This window comes from Thermobia domestica, chromosome 13 (genome assembly GCF_964235325.1).
Source record: "Thermobia domestica chromosome 13, izTheDome1.hap1.1, whole genome shotgun sequence".
Classification (NCBI taxonomy): Eukaryota; Metazoa; Arthropoda; class Insecta; order Zygentoma; family Lepismatidae; genus Thermobia; species Thermobia domestica.
In genome coordinates, this window is record NC_137466.1 from 183411877 (window position 1) to 183430171 (window position 18295).

The following is an 18295-nucleotide window of genomic DNA, read 5'->3' on the forward strand; positions in this document are numbered from 1 at the left end:
CCCTCAGAGTGCTCCCTAAAAAACTTCCTATAGGGATAGCAGACCCTTCAACAACCCAACGCGTTTAGAATTAACGTTCTTTTTCAGTACATGGCAGTGTTGGGCAAATTTCAATTGAATTAACAATTAATCTGTAAATTTAATTCTTAATTGCAATTAACAATTGAAGTAAGTAATGGTTAATTGTTAATTGCAGTTGGCCATTAATAATGGAGAATCAATTGCAATTAATCAATTGATTGAAAGTAATTGCAGTGAAAAGTAATTGCAATTGAATTCAGTCATTCAATTGGAATTGAAATTAATTGGAAATTAATTCAATTGTAATTGATTTCCATAGCAATTACTTTCAAATTGATTTTCACTGATTAATTTTCAACACTATAGTTCAGAGAGAGCGTGGGGCAATGAAAACTTTAGCCACGACTAATTGACTCACCATCCATCGTGACCCACGACCCACCGTGAGCCACTCTGACCCACCACCCACCATGAACCACTCTCACCCACTGTGACCTACAGACCCACCAAAACCCATTGTCATCAACTCTGACCCATGATTCACGCCCAGTTCTCTACTGACTAAAGAGTTTAAACTTGTAATACCGGTGAAAGAAGCCTATGAAATTATCACTCATCGGAGTTTGAATTTCTATAATCAATCGTTCAAGTACCGCTCTATTACAATAACGGCGGATCTGACCTTTCTAATATAAATAAAATAGAGTTTGTTTGTGTTTGTCTGTCTATCTTTGTGCGGCTTGTGGACCAGACGAGTGAACCGAAACTTTTCAAAATTTGGTCACGAGTAGCTTGGTCTAGGCTCCAGATCAAGACGAAGAGGGTTTTTTTTTTTAAATTTCGAAGTAGGGGGTCTCAGGGGGACCTTTACCGGAACCGGCTTGGTCCCAGACCAAGGCGAAGCGTTTTTGACAAAATTCGAACCAGAGGGTCTCAGAAGGGCGTTTACCGGAACATGTAAAAGTATAGATATTTTTATAAAAAGGGGATAAGGAGAAAATGAAAAAAGCTTTAAGGTTTGTGTGGGACAATAGTTTCTGCAAGATAAGTGATAAGATAGTGAAAATGAAAGATGGATTGAGTATTGGGTCATGTATAAGCCCAGTAATAGCAGATTTGGTAATGAATGAATGGGAGAAAACAGTGATAGAAAAAGGTGGTGATAAATTAATATTGTTTTGTAGGTATGTGGATGATTGTTTTGGAATATGGAAAGGAACCAGAAGGCAATTGGAGAAATTTATTGGAGAATTACATGATGAAAGAAAAGGTATCATGTTAGAGACGGAAATAGAAAAAGAAGGTGTAATAAATTTCTTAGATATCAAAGTAAAGAGAACAAAGGAAGGAAATTTTATAACATCGTGGTTTCAAAAAGAATGTGCATCAGAAGTATACTGCAATAAAAGAAGTGATGTCGATGAAGGAACAAAAATGAATTTCATTAGGAATATGGAAGATAGGATCAAAATGATAAATACGAAGGAAGATCAAAAGGAGAAGGACATAGAAAGACTATGGGAACAATTAAAAGACAATGGTTACAATGAAAAGGACAAGAAAAAGAGCAGGAAGAGAAGGAAGAAAAGTGAGAAAGAAGAAGAGAAAGAAGAGGACAAGAAAAAAAGATGGCATGGTATTGAAAGTGCAGGGGTGATATCAGAGAAAATAAGAAGAATTCTTAAGAGAGAAGGTATTAAGACGTACAGGCAAGGAGGAATGAAGATAATAGATATCATCAAGAAAAAGAAGATGAGAAAGTCAGCGGAATTATGCAAGAAAGGAGTGATATATGAAGTACCGTGTGGGATGTGTGATAAGGTGTAGGCCTATATAGGAGAAACCAAGAAGAGAATGAAAGAACGTTTAAAACAGCATAAAGATGATGTAAGATTGAAGAGAGACACGAATGCCATTTACAAGCACGTAGAGGAAACAGGACATGAAGTAAACTGGGAAGGAGCGAAAATATTAGAATATGAAGGGAGACAACTGGTTAGGAAGTGGAAAGAAGCGAAGAGGATAAAAGAAGTGTACGTTAAAGCTATGAACTTGAATAGTGGTTTGAATATTAATGAAGAATGGGAGGACATTTTGAAAAGAGAAGAAAGAAGAAAGAAGAAAAGTAGAATATAAGGACAATATAGGGTTAAAAGTTTATTTATATGTTTTTCAATATTCAAGTAGTTAATTAGTAATGAATATTTAGGTAGAAAATTTAGTATTCAATATTAGGTACAAAATTTCTATATTTAGATAGTTAATTAGTATTTAATTTAGTTAATATATATTACAAGAAATATAAAAATTAGGTAACAATGTATGATTTCTGTTAAGAGTTTAAAATTGTCACAACAATGGGCATATATTTTAAATTTTAATGAAAAAGATGATTCTTGATTGGTAGAGATAACAAATTATGTTATGTTATCTATGATTTCAGTTGAAATAGTAGTCTGAAGAAGGAAGTGATATACTTCCGAAACTGTTACATTTCTCGCTAATTTATAATAAAGAATACAGACAGCCTTGTAAGAAAGTTATGTTTAATTTATGTAAAAGTAGTAGAAAATGACCGATATTAATGTCGATTTCATATTTTTCGCGGTCGCTGAGATCAATGGTGAAACTCCGATCGCATTAATTTCCAAATTCACCCTATTCGGCTGCGGGCCGGGGTTCAACGGGGGGAAGGGGGATACCGAAACGTAAAAGTAATCAAAAATGGCCGATATTAGTGTCAAATCCATAGTTTTTGCGGTCGCTGAGATCAATGGTGACACTACCATTAGCGATGACTTTCAAATTCATCCACCGTTGTATGCGGGCCTTGGGTCACCAGAAGGGGGAATTCCGACACATGTAAAAATAATCGAAAAAGACCGATATTAATGTCAAATCCATAGTTTTCGGGGTCGCTGAGCTCAATGGCGAAACTCAAGACCACGTTTACTTTCACATTTAGCTCCCATCAGCTAAGGAACGAGGGCATCGTAAAGGGGATCAGGAGACATGTAAAAATACTCCACAATGACCGATATTAGTGTCAAATCCATAGTTTTCGCGTTCGCTGAGATCAATGGTGATACTTTCATTAGCAATGATTTTCAAATTTAGCCACCTTTGTATGCGGGCCGGGAGTCACCGGGGGTGGAGAATTGCGAGACATGTAAAAATAATGGAAAATGACCGATATTAGTGTCAAATCCATAGTGTTCACTGTCGCTGAGATGAATGGGGATACTTCCACAGGCGTTGACTTCCAAATACAGCCCCCATCGGCGGCGGGCCAGAAGCGTTGTTGTTGTTGTTTTTTTTTTTTTTTTTTTTTTTTAAATTGGAACCAGAGGATCATAGGGGCTTTTTACCGAGACATGTAAAAAGTAGTAGAAAATGGCAGATGTTAGTGTCACATTCATAGTTTTCGCGGTATCGGCTGGGGCCAGAGGAGAGAGGACAATTCGAACCAAGGGGAGTCTGAAGGGGCGTTCACTGGGACATGTAAAAGTAGTAGAAAATGACCAATATTTGTGTCGAATCCATATTTACCGGGGTTGCTCAGATGTATAGTGACACTACCGATAGTGTTTACGTTCAAATTCAGCCCCCATCGGCCTTCCCAATGAAAACACATGTAAGTTGTTGGATATGTATTCACACAAAATATATCAAATTTTAGAAATGTTTCTTAATTGTTCTCCCGTTGTTCAGTTTGTTTAGATTGATATTTTATCTGATCCGTGCGAAGAACGGGCATAACAGCTAGTACGAAATGGTAAAGTGTTTGTCATGGACCAAATTACAATGAATTAAATTATATAGATAATTATTATAATTATCATTGATAATTATTTTCTTGTTGAATTATAAATACTTTTCAGTGGGAAAAAGAATAAAATTGAAAGTCCCAAATCAACGTAAAGTAGACCAACGTAAAGGAAAAATGTATAAAATTTTCCATTTAATTAAGCGTGCCGTACAAACTTACAATTTCCATGTAATTAAGCTAAATTTCCATTTTTGTGTGGTTTTGTGCGTCACCGGAAATGGGTCAATGTTATCCTACAAAAATGGCGGAAAAAGTTAATGCTGTTCCGTCAGGAACAATTTCGAGGTCATTTCCTTCACAACGTCTTGTGCGTGTTTTCTATCGTTTTGTAAGCCTATTTTCACGTTTTGTGAATCAATAGTAGCGGGTCAAAATGGGCATTCAACGTGGGAAGAAAAATGACCCTCTCTCCCACCAGTATCGAATTTCGAGGTTGCTTTTTTTCGCATTGTTTAGTGCATGTTTTGTACCGTTTCTGCGCATATTTTCACGTTTGGTGCGCCACCGAAAGTGGGTCAAAGAGGACCTACAAATATGTCAGAAAAAGACATATTCATCCCATTTTCAAGGCCCATTTTGACCCACTTCCACTGATGCACAAAGCGATACAAATCATGCATAAAAATGTAAAGGAAACGATCTTGACATTCGATGGTAACGGAACAGCTGAAGTTATTCCGCTATACTTGCAGGCCATTTTGACCCATTTTCGTTGTCGCACTAAAGTGGAAATAGGAGCACAAAACGGTACGAAACAGGCACTATACGATGCGAAAGAAACGACTCCAAATTCGATAGTAGCGGAACAATGGCTCTTTTTCCTCACACCTTGATGGACCATTTTGACCCATTTCTGGTGATGCCCAAAACGTGGAAGTAGGCGAATAGAACGGTACAAAATACACACTAAACGATGTGAAGGAAACGTCCTCCAAATTCGTTGGTGGCGGGACAGCATTAATTTGTTTCGTTTTATTCGTAGGTCCATTTGGACCCACTTCCGGTGACGCACAAAACGTACAAACAGGCACCAAACGATGCGAAAAAACGACCCCGCAATTCGATAGTGGCGTAACAGTGAGCCATTTAACTTCCACTTTAAAGGCCCGTTTAACTCACCTCGGGTGATGCACAATACGAGAAATAGATGCAGAAAAATTTTTAAAAAAGGCACTAAACGATGGGAAAGAAACGATGTAGAGATTCGATAGTGTCGGAACAGTGGGTCATTTTCGCCACACCTTGGAGGCTCATCTTGACACACTTCTGGTGACGAACAAAACGTGGAAATAGGAGCACAAAACGGAACAAAACAGGCACTAGTCAATGCGAAAGGAAGGACCTCGAAATTCGGTAGTGGCGGAGCAGTGAGTCATTTAACTCCCACTTTGAAGGCGCGTTTAACTCACTTCCGGTGACGCACAAGACGAGGAAGTAGGCACAGAAAACTTTTTAAAAAATAGGCAGTAAAGATGCGAAAGGAACGACCTAGAAATTCGATAATGGCGGAACAATAGGTCACTTTCGTCACACTTTGGAAGCCCATTTTGACACTTCTGCTGACGCACAAACGTGGAATTAGGGGAACGAAACGGCACGAAACATTCACTAGTCGATGCGAAAGGAAGGACCTCAAAATTCGGTAGTGGCGGAGCAGCGGGACAATTTCGTCCCACCTTCGAGGCCCATTTTGACCGTCTTCCAGTGACGCACAAAACGTCGAAATAGGCGCACAAAAGGGTAAGTGATGTGAAATTAACGACCTCGAAATTCGATAGTGGCGGACAAGGTCGCCGATCCTGGGGACCAAGGGTGCCCGGGCCCCCACATTTTATTTATGTATATACAATAGCTGGCATAATTGAAATTCAATTTGTCTTAAAATCTTCATATATGCCTCTTGCATCTGAATGCCGCACCCCCCAAAGCTACAGAGAAATCGGCGCCCCAGATACTCTGAGAGATTTCTTCCCATCTTGGAAGCCCATTTTGACCCACTTCCGGTGACGCACGAAACGTGAAAATACGCGCTCAAAACGGGAAGAAACTGGCACTAAACGATGCGAAAGAAGCGACCTCGAAATTCGTTGGTGACGGAACAGTGATTCATTTTCTTCCCCCCTTGGGGACTCATTTTAAGAAAAAAATGTAGGTAAGTTGACAATCCGGTTCTAAAACGCATCTGGGGTGTTCTTTGGTCCATGCTTGACTTGACCAATAAAAAAATCCTCGGTTTAATACTTGTTATATGATTTTGATAAGCGTTTAAACACAACACTACTCCATGATACAGATTCGTAACATGAATCCCTAATACTAAGGGTTAATCAGTTTATGCTTCATTCAATTTTCCCTTTCATCAGCACTGCCTGACACAACACCACGATCATTAAAATACAGATCTGGATGGAGCTAACAAGATTGCAGCATGGTGACACCAGCGAAAATTTCCGGTTACACACTAATGCAATGAGGGTATTATGTTGGATTCGTTCGGTGATTATGAGCTGTCTGGTAGCTGCCTTTCACTTATGGTCACTTTCGGAAAGTTTTTAGTGGAGAATAATCCAGGAGTAGGACTGATGAACCAAAGTATAAAGTCCCGATTTGGGGGCCTGCTTCAACTGGACTCAAAGTCTGTTTTCTTGAGGCGCAGCAAACGAAACAAATTACCATACAATCCGGTACAAACAAAAGTCTTTCAAATGAGCCAATTAAATCGATCATACGACGTTCCTGGGGAAGGCTGCTTGAACCTGGCCCTCCACCTCTCGGTACAAACGATTTCCGCATATCAATAAAAGAAAGTTTTTCGTTTGTACCGGTTTGTACCGCAAATATTTTTGTTTGTACTGTACTGTAGTATGAGACATTAAGAGAACGAAGTGGGGGCAGGTTCACACAGCCTCCCCCCCAGAACGTCGTACGATCAATTTAATTGGCTCATTTTAAAAACTTTTATTTGTACCGGATTGTACCGTAATTTGGTATGTTTGTACCGCCCTAGATTATGAGAAATTAATAGAACAAACTGGGGGTCCAGTTCAAACAAACTAGTATTTAAATACGAGATGAAAGTACGAGATAAATCAGATGAAAGTAATTGATTTGTACCGAGTTGAACAGCAAAGAGTTTTGATAAATCGCCTCGATGAGAAAGATGTATCATTCGTGCTAACTAAGTCGTGATTATTGCTGTAAGCACATTACTGATTCTACACTTGGAAAAAAATGTATGTGGTATACGTAAAATCGTATGTTACATTTGTAAATCCTGTAGTTTTTGGACTTAACGTACAGCAAACGTATAGCTGAAAACGGATGTTTTATAATACTTTCTGTATAAGTGTTCCATCTGTACGTACTTTCCGTATGAAACAATATAGGCGGTCAGGATCTCATATACTAATGGACGTATATAACATACAGGTGACGAAGGTAACATACATATTTGTATGTAATATAAGGAAGACTGTTAGATATCAGACATCCTGCAACGGCATGATGCAACATATAAGGGTACTGTCTATGTAGCATACGGATAACGTATGCTCCGTGCTGACTTCTGTAGTAAGCAAGAGGATTCCGTATATTTCTACAGTATATTTCTCACTGGAGAACGAATTTTTCTCAGTGTATAAACGGAAAATTAATTAGAAATTAAACTGGCGATTTTGGCTTCACGTTTAGCTGGAATCTTCACCATTGAAAAAAATCAAGAAGGCGACAAACGTGGCAATTATTAGTGCTGCAGGGAGAACGTAAGTGCTACTACGAATAGAAAGTTATTTTAAAAAATGAACTGGTAATTCCTGCTTAACATCAAGCTCGTCTCGTTTTCAAAACCACTTATAGGAAAACAAAAAGGGTGCAATCGTTAGTGATACGTTAGAGGTTAACGTACGATACTGCTACAATCATAATGTTAATTCTGCTGTGTATGGAAAGTTTTTAACAAATTAAAGTGATAATTTAGGCTTAACATCAAGCTAGAAACGCCACTTTCACAGAATAAATTTGTGAATCATAAGAGGATGCTCATCGTAAATGCTGTTAGTGCAACAAGGAAAAAATGAAATGAAATCTTTAAGATTTACGACCCACGGTTATGCCAGTTAGGGTAAAGGAGACGGTGATGAAGAGAGATGAGTGAAATGGTGGAATGAAAAAAGTGGAGAAAACGGGAAAACCCCGAGAAAACCCACGAGCACGTGTTTGTTGACCACAAAGTCCACACTGCGCGAGCTGAGATCGAACCAGGGGCCCCAAGCACCGGAAGTGAACGCTCTACCACTGAGCCACCGCGCCCCCATTACTGCAACAAGGATAATGTCAGTGGCGTTACGTACGGACAAATCAAACTAGCGATTATGGCTTGACGTCTAGCATAATTCGTCACTTTTTCATGGTAATTTATAGGAGAACAAGAAGGGTGACTGACAATCATTATTGCTACATTAGTGCTCCAATCACAATGTTAGTTGTCATATTTACTATGTACGGGAAGTTAATGTAGTGGTTCGGACTTCACGTCAAGCTCATAGAATCACCATTTCTTTTTTTAAAAAATGTGGAGAATAAAAAGGCTCCTTGCTAATCGTTAATGTCAAAAATAGAAGTAGGAGGGAAGAAAATAAAGCAGGTGACTAGTTTTCGATACTTGGGTAGTATTATTAGTAATGATATGAAGTGTGAACGTGAAATAAAAGCAAGGATAGGAATGGCGAAAGAAGCTTTTAGGAGGAAGAAAGGTCTATTGTGTGGGGCATTGAATAAAGAGTTGACAAAAAGACTCATAAAATGCTTCGTGTGGAGTATTGTAGTGTGTGGGTCAGAAACATGGACTTTACGCAAAAATAATGGAAAACGACTGGAAGCTTCCGAAATGCGGGTGTGGAGAAGAATGGAAAGAATTACTTGGGTCGAGCGGAAAACGAATGAATGGGTGTTAGAAATGTGGGGAGAAAAAAATTGATATTACTGTATTAACAAAAGGAAGAGGAACTGGTTGGGACATTGGATGAAAAGGAACTGTATTATAAGGGACGTTTTAGAGGGTATGGTGGCATGAGAGAGAGAGAGAAGGGGGCGAAGGAGACTACAATTAATGGAGAATATCAAAACAGAAAAATCATTCGTGAAGACTAAGAGGTTAGCGGAAGACCGTGGAGCATGGAAGCTTCTCAGTTACAGCAAGTGACCTGTCAATAATGGCAGAATACCTATGATGATGATGATGATATAATTTTGTTTACCTAAATTAGATAATAAAGGATATCAGTCGTTTAAACTTCCTTCGGGGAAAAAGGTGAAAAAAAATTTAGTAAAAGGAAATGGGATTTAGCCTTATAACAAATTCATCGGACTTTAATCAGTGGCATTTCGAAAAGTTACACCTTAAACATTTATGCTTATATAAAATTTCCGCTTCATGCACTAGAATAGATATCTTTGGAAACCTAACTGCAAAAGTGTCGTAAAATGATCTGCTGCAGTAGACAATTTTCTTCTGATCTTTTGCCTCAGACTTTGTCCTTCCTTTGCTGGTTTTGATGAAGGTTACCGTTTTAGGTTGAGACAGATTTCATTCTTGTTGGTAGATGGTCGCTAAGAAAGACGGGACACCATGCTCAGACGCTGGAATTTCTTAGTACTTGCTTCTGTTTCACTTTTGAATGTTGTTTCAGCAAGGCTTGGCTCACGTAAGTGCATAGTTATTTTTTTTATTTAAATGTATTTTTCTTTACTAATGTTCCAACGTAATGGTAAGCATTATTGCTTCAGGATAGCGAGGTCTTAAGTTTGCTTACATCTTGTAGAACCACAGAATTTTTGGGGTAGATTACGTTCCATTTAAAAGGATCAAGAGAGACTAGAGGTGCACACTTGGAGAAAATTAAAATTCCGTGGTATTATAAAATTCAAAAAAATAAAGACGGGCAAACAACTTTTAGTAGAGAAGCACAGTAGCACAAACTGCCGTTATTTCTGGCTTTCTAGTATTCAAGCTGCTTTCTCTTAATTCAAGTAGTTTTACAATCACTTCACGATGGTGAGTAAATATCCGAAATTATAATGCCAACACTCATAATCGACCTCGGAACCAGCTTCATGGGAGAACTTAATTAAATGTACTACCAACTTTATTTTTTTAAAAAATCAATTGATTGTGCTTAAAGGTGCTTAACATATTTTTAACATCGAGGTTGTACGAGACGTGTACCAATAATTTAATTTCGAATCCGAACCTCATAAGCTACAATCGGAAAGTGAAGCCAGGTCTCCCACAATCAAGGCTGGATCCTAACCATTGAGCAGCAGTGAGGGACTTTAAATTTTGATGAATTTGATTTTTGGGTTATATTTTACGTTATTATGCAACATCAAAGTTAAGAAGGACAGAATTTACTGTCAAAGAGATATTCAAATCATTATTAGCGTGCACGCTGGCTCAGTGGTAGAGGGTTCAGCTTTGGTACGAAGGATTCCTAATTGAATCGTGGACGTGAGTTTCTTGGATGTTCTCCCGTTTCTTCCCATTTTATCATGCCAACAATTTTTGATAATTATGCACTTTCAATGATCATTCGTCTGCTTTACCTGCAGAGCATACCATATGCAGCATTAAATCAAATCACTACCGCACTACTTTTTACCAAACCACTGCTACTTTGTGTTTTATGTGGTGATTTTGTTTCAGAATTTAATGCGTGAATACTGAGATATCCAGCGATGGGGTTTAGGGCACAGGTTGAGTTTGAGAGTGTTTAAGGGGATGTCACTTTTCATTGAAAGTGGTATGATTAAACTGGAAAATGGTAAATTTAGGGGGGGGATGATAAATTTCGGGGCAAGAATGATAAATTGGAGGAAAAGAATGATAAATTTATGGGGAAGAATGATAAATTTGGGGAGAAGAATGATAGATTTGAGAGGAAGAATGATAAATTTGGGGAGAATAATGATAAATTTGAGGGGAAGAATGATAAATTGGAGGGAAAGAATGATAAATTTATGGGGAATAATGATACATTTGGGGAGAAGAATGATAAATTTGAGGGGAAGAATGATAAATTTGAGGAAAAGAATGATATATCTGGGGAATAATGATAAATTTGGGGAGAGAATGATAAATGTTGGGGAAAAATGATAAATTTGGGAGATGGCATTCCAGCCCTTGGACGGAAGGAAGTGCCACCCTTGCGGGAATATGAGCATAAAAAGCGAGATAACTTGTTAAACAAAACAAAAAAAAAAAAAAAAAAAACTTTAGAAAGAAACAAAATAATTATTTTTGATACTAATTCTTTTTAATTTCATATTAGAACCAGTGACGGCAGTGACAGCCCTGTAGCGCTAGGGTTCACTCAAGTTTTGAAACAAAATTCTCATCTAACTTGTTTTTTAGTTCAGCAAAATGTATAAGGAAAGAAGAGGGAGAAAATCTCACTGAGATTTACGATTAGAACTCTCGATTTCTTCCATGTTACTTATTTTTAAACATTAACATTTAAAAGCATTACCATGGTTCGAATTCCACCTTGAATTATAAGGCCACGTCTCACATAACCTCGGTGCTAAAAAGGGGCAGTAAACTTCAATAAACAACAAAATTAAAAGTAGCGTGCGTAGGCTAGAGTTAGCAGGCTACTGGTTTCACTGTGTAAAATTGGAAAACGAATATGAAAAATCAACTGTTTTATTATAACTCATTTCTGGTCAACGTTTTGCAAACGCATCACTTCATATTATGTTCTAAAATATTTTGCAATTAGACGTACAAATAAATAATTGGCATTTTTAAATGTTATTCTCGTAGATTTTTACTTGACGAATATCTTAAATGAAATCCACTAAGTTGCAAAATAGTTGGTCATTTAAAACTAAGGGCGTTGGTGCAATAAATTTATTAAATGTTGGAAGGAGTAAAAATAATAATAATTTAATACTGTGAAAAAGTAAGGGAAACATGAAAGACATATTAAAGGAAAGGAAACACTATGTGGTACGTTTAGTACTATTTATTTTACTACTTGTATTTATTTACCTAGTTACCTATCATTCTTTCTTATTTTCAACGTGTAGAAGTAGGTTTGAACCTTTCCTTTTCTAATTTAGACTTTTTATATTTCTATTATCTATGTATTAATTGTGAAGTAAATGTTTCAAGTTGGTGGAAAATAGGTTAACCGTTAAATGGATGTATTTTTTTTTTCAAACCAAGGTTTGACTTTCTCATTCGAAAAACATAATATTACACAATATTAATAACTGACATTCCATTTCATGCAAAGTAAAGTAGTATGAAAATAATCGGATATAGTTTCCTATTCTTATCAAATAGTACAATAATTTTAAATTATAGCTCCTTTGTGATTACATGAATGAAAATGAAATGAAATCTCTAAGTTTTACGTCCCACGATTATGCCGGCTAGACTAAAGGTGACGGTGATGATGAGGAAGGAATGCAATGGTGGAATGAATAAAATGAGAAGAAACGGAAAAATTTCTAGAAAACCCACTCACACGGTGTTTGTCCGCCACAAAGTCCATTTGGTGCGGGTTGGGATCGACCGAGGGACCTCACGCACCAGAGGTGAACGTCGTTACGCGAATATTGTATGTGCTTTCAGCGCGGAACGCCCGAGTTCCATTCTTAGTCGAAGTTCATGTTCTTTGGATCCTGTGTTAAATGACAGTATCACGTCTCATAAAGCCTCGATTCTGAAAAATATGTAAATTTCACACTAACAGAAAGTAAAATGTGATTTGCAACTTTTTTTAAAGAATCAAAGTTAGGTTTAAATTCTTTAAAAATATTCTCAAGTATGCTTTAAGTAAATGAATCTCTACTTACTACATAAATGCTGAAAGAATTACTTAGTATTCGTAACCATTAACGAGTAGCGTCCAACTCAGGGAGTCAATTATTCCTTTCTGCCCTCCCCTAAATGACGCCTCTCATAACTAAATACATCTAGTCGCGAAGCCCCCCCCCCTTCTGGTTTTTATGGCTAGCGTGTGTGTCTGTGGTACGACTCCCGATGGGAGACCAATTAACGCACTACAATGGTATAGAACCCACATTAACACATTGACTGCCACCATGTAGCTGGAAATGTACCTCTTTTATGCCATTATATAAGCATAAATGAAGCATTCAAAAATTATTTTTCTCGGGCGACATTAAAGAAACTGAAATTATTACTCCCCGTTTTAGCTGCACGCCACTGCTGTTAACATCCATATAGTTACGCTTACGTTTTTATACTCACGACCCAGAATCAGGATGCTATAGTTACGTGTATGGAAAAGCATACATGTGCCGTACAAGCAACGCGTCATGTTTATTATATTTCCTACACACGACGGTCAATGTGTAAACTGTAGGTCTCGTCATATACTATAGGTTCGCTGTTTACAAAGAACGTAAATACAGGTTAATATAATTAATATTGATGCCCACAAAGTTCCAGTTCCGGCGGAACTGGTTCCAGACCTGCATCCGAAAAACTCGGTTCCAGAACAGGATCTTAGGAACTGGTACCAGACTTGGATCCAAAAGCCCCCTAAAGAGCCTGAAAGGAGGCAAAGTTCACCTTCAAAACACTGCAAAGAGAACCACGTGCTTGTGCCCTCCCCTCCAGCGGGCATGCTTGTGTCTTCCCCCCAGACCCGCTTTTGACCGCCAGAAAAAAAATTTTGCTTCACCAGTGGATGTTTAGCCAAATGAGTTTGCCAGTTTGCGTATTTAGCCAATGAGTTTGCCAGTTACCCAGTCTGTTTAGCCAAATGAGACAAGCGATCGCCGCCTGGGCGCCTGCCTGTCGCTTCCATCATTTCGTCTAGCACACTGTTCGCAGCCTACCAGCAGCTCGGTTTTAGCATAAGGATGGCCACAAAGTTCCGGTTCCGCGAGGAACCGGTTCTTGGAAATCCGGTTTACAGAATCTGTTCCGGAACCGGTTCCAGACCTGGATACGAAAATCCGGTACTGAAACCGGATCTTGTAGAACCAGATCCGTTCAGAGTCGAAAACCGGTTCCACGGCCATCACTAATAATTAAAGCGAGTATAACAAACTTTTTGCCATTCGACTCGATCATCATTTTGTGTCTGTCCATCTGTTCGTTCGCATATTTTACAATAATTCGCATAAAACATCCTATTCTATTATTGAAACTTAGCATGTGTCCAATCATCTCAAGTGATAAGATTTGATTGTGAGTTTAAAGTTCCTTTCAGCAGCGAGGCTATATGAGACGTGGACCTACTGATTAACATGAAATCCGAACCACATGAGCTCCCGCCGGGAATCGAACTCGGGTTTCCCACGCCAAAGGCGCGCACACTAACCGCTTAGCTCAACTGATAAGAGTTGAAATAGATCAATATTGATTGAGTTGATGCCCTCTCCCCCGATTTAAAAATATGGTTCGAGAACATTTTATGAAGACAAGTCAGAATTTTCTTGTAATAGTTATTTTTTAAATTGCACGCTTAGTATGATTGTTTGATGTGGAGATTAATCTGAGCAAAGGTGAATTCATTCCACATTATGATAATATTTTGTGAATAACTTTCAGTAACGACGCCAGAGGAGGGCAAGGGGGAGAGCGCCCCCTGGTGGCTATTCCTGCTTCCCTGACTGCCCCCCAGACTCGATCATTCTTAAAATATTTTAAATATGGTATTTTATATCATAGCCAATTTCATTGTCAAATTGTACTATCCGTGCATTTACTACAGTACTGAGCAGTACTGAGCGGCGGATTACTGCTCAAGCTTTCTTCTTTGAGCATCTGGGTATGCACGTATAGGCCTATTTCTGTTTTCTAATTTAGCGCTTCTTCCTATAAGCTTTAGTTATAGTTCTTATAAATTTTAAGTTCCAGCAGTAAGAAAAGGTAGCTTTTTTTTTTTTTTTTTTTTTTTTTTTTTTGAGAATTGGCTATATTATAGATCCAATTCAACGGAAAACAGAGCTTTCATTGTGTCTAGCGAATAAAATAGTGGAGTTGCTCGACTTATTTTCTTCGCATTGGATCAACTTTGCTTACAAAAAAGAAAGATAAAACCATTAATTATATTATATACAGGGGTGTACGCAGGGGGTGGGTCCTGGGGGTCCGCCCCCTCCGAAATCCCGACTTTTTTGTAAATGTAGTCTACTTTTAGGAGCAATTTTGGAAATTTTCATATAATTTAGCCTCAAATTGTATTTGGACCCCCCGAAACGCTTTAGACCCCTCCCGAAATAAATTCCTGCGTACGTCCCTGGTTATATACAATAAATAACTCGTTTGTATTTATTCCAGATTTTAAGTTTTCAACTACACATTTTATTTCAAGGTTACATATATATATATATATATATATATATATATATATATATATATATATATATATATTAGACATTCAGTATTCATAAGATGGGGCTATAACAGCTTACTTTGTGAGTATTAACAGTTTAGTTTAATTTTTGGAGGAGATGAAAAATATGCTTTCCCTTACTGCAAATAATAATGATAATGAAGTATGAGATTAAACTGATTAGCTCCCAATGAAATGTATTGTCAGAGTGCTGATCTTTAGTAATTGGTACACGTACTACTGTTTCGTTTTGACCCAAAGCACTGACGTGATGTCTCCATATTGTCTGCCATATTGTGCAGAAATGTGCGAGGAGCTGCTGGAAAGTTCGTAGCCCAACCCAGAAGTAGTGAACGTGGAATGAAGAAATTTTATATCTCCTCCGAAGTTCAATGCTTCCTTGCACGGTGTTCCAATTTTTGAAGACCATTTAAACATCTGGAGACTGTTCTCGCACAATTTTTCAAAGCACTACCCTTATCAGATCCAAAAAGACGTCCTATTAAGTGTCATTTGCGTTTGGGGAATAAGCAATAGTGAGACGAAATTAAATCTGGGGAATAAGGAGGATGGTCATGCCTTCTGGCATTGTATGATCGTTGAAACTCTAGATCATGTAATGTCAGTTGCGTTTCCAGTGCTTGCTATACAGATGCAATTTCCTGAAGGATCAGATTTTTTTTCCACTTTCCATTTGTTTTTCAGTTTTGTGAATGATGCAGAGATTCTCCACTTAATGTCTGACATTTGGGCAGGTAGTCTTATGAGTATGAGTCCATCCTTGTCCCAGAAGAATGATGCAGACACTTTTTCAGCAGACTCCTATCTCGTGAACTTCTTGGGACAAGGGGAGAATGAGTATTCTATTCACTGTTGCTTCGTTTCAGGATCTTAGTAGTACAACCATATTTCGTCCTTGATTATTATTCGTGACAGAAATTGATCGACATTGCGGTAAAAGTCGGTGAAGACTTCCCTTGATGCCGTCACTCTTTCACTCTTTTGATCTGACAGATTTTTGGGAATTCAGTATGCCGAGAGCTTGCGCATGCTCAAGTCATTATGAATTATGTTACCTATGTGTTCCACAGAAATGTCCACAATCTCTGCCACATATTTTGTTGAAATTCTGAAAATTTCAATAATAATGTCATGAATTCCATCCACGATTTCGGGGATAGTCATTACTTTTGGTTATCCTGGACGTAAAGCATGATCTGTTGAGAAATCATCACGTTTAAATTTTTCACTCAGTTCTTCATCATTGCATTTGATCGAGGAGAGTCTCGAATGTTTTTCACTGATTTCTTCATGAGTTTAATTCGATGACTTTCCTTAGTGGAACAAAAAAATAATAAATAAATAAAAATAAAAAAATAAAATTTAAAAAATACAAATAAAAATGATGACAGTTATGCTCTCGACGTTCTTGAAATTTGCAGGTTGGCACACATGATGCCCAAGGAGTTTCATGACTTAAATAAATGTCGACTTCTCTCCACCCGCCAATTTAAATTTTTATATAGAAAAAAGAGGAAAGTAAAATTTTCCCCTTTAAACAACAATAAGAAATTACTAATATTTCTAGTTTCAATTATTCAGTTTAAAATCCAAAATAAATATTATAAAACTTGGTGTAGATTCAGAGAGGTTTGGATGGGACACAATTCGGACTGTATCAAGAAGAAAACATGTTTAACCATTTTCGGAATATTCTCGCAAAGCAATGAAATGTAATTAGAGAAAATGTTTTAAAGGATAAACATGTTAAAACATATAGTTACTTAAGATGACATTATGTTCATCCTTTGATTATAAAGAAGTTATTATAATAAACGTTCTACGTGGTTTAATTGAGCTGAGCGAATCCAATTTGTATATGCTTATTTTGCGTTTTACTCAGCATATATATCTTAAAAACCAAATATTTGACGAAATTCCAATTTGGCTATGATAGGGAATATTGCTGACTATTGCTGACAAGGTTTAAAGTAAACTATCTTGGATTAATCGAACACAAGGAATATTGGCCTAAAATCTGCATTTGTTTAAATTGAAATTCGCAGGCCATACGTGCATCAACAAAATACAGGAGTGTATTGTTGGTTCCACCAAGAGGATTCTACCTAGGTAGATACATTATTAAATAAAATTCAACTATTACGTAATTTTTAAATTGACGAATAGGCAGGAAATGGGGAGATCTGCTGTCAAGTTTACCAGTCCAACGGTAATTCTAATTTATTTTTCACTAATGCTTCGCATTTTCAAAGAATATGAAAATAACAATTATAATTATATATACTCGTCCCTCAGGCCCGTATCCAGGGAGGTCTATTGGGGCCGGGCCCCCCTAAATTTTTGCTGCCCCCCGTGAAATTTTCACGTTAGGCTCGCAAATGAACTATAATATGGTGATAAACTATAATATAATTGGATCGGGCCCCCTAACTTCAGCCGGGCCCCCTAAATTTTGGGGCTGGCTACCGGCCTATCATCCCTGGATTTAACGAATTTCAGAAGCGACGCACTAAATCTGGAGGAGCCGATTAGATTCGAAATGAAATAATCATTTATGAAATACGAAGAAAATTGCCTGAGTCGTTTTTGAGAAAATCGTCCGAAAAAAAAAAAAAACACTCCCAAGAATAAATACCTGTTGTGGATTTCTTCAGCAGAAATGGGTCATGACGTATATTGTTAGATTATTAATGACATATTGACAAAATCGCCTCTCATTTTCAACAAAATCGCCCGAAAACTCACCTTCAAGAGATTTTTTTTTGGGGGGGGGGGGAGGACAAATGAGTTATGCTGTGTTATTACATTATTAACGAAATACAGGGTACATCAAAAAGGACCTAACAAATTTGAAAACTCATATTGATTGATTCATTTATCTTATAGACATAGTTTTGGTGTCATTTTGTAGCAAAATACTTCAAGTTCTGACTCACGTACTGCCGTGTCGTGACAAAACGCTGTAACTTTGGCGGAGAAGTTTTGCGAAAATGAGCCGTAAAGTTTTCATTCGAAAATGTGATCTGTATCGTGTAGAACCAGTGTAACT

At 37.6% G+C, this 18295-nt stretch overlaps 1 protein-coding gene across 3 annotated transcripts in view; it reads left to right on the top strand.

The window, feature by feature from the left end:
* The first annotated feature begins 9396 nt into the window (after nt 1-9396).
* LOC145668843 (pancreatic triacylglycerol lipase-like) overlaps nt 9397-18295 on the top strand; it is a 192243-nt gene continuing 183344 nt past the window's right edge. For 2 of the 3 annotated variants that reach the window (XM_081737041.1, XM_081737040.1), the window contains exon 1: nt 9397-9552. In XM_081737041.1, coding sequence (XP_081593167.1) covers nt 9477-9552 — 76 coding nt within the window. In that variant the 5' untranslated portion in view covers nt 9397-9476. The remainder of the gene's footprint in view (nt 9553-18295) is intronic. The other variant, XM_081737042.1, reaches the window with a different exon arrangement.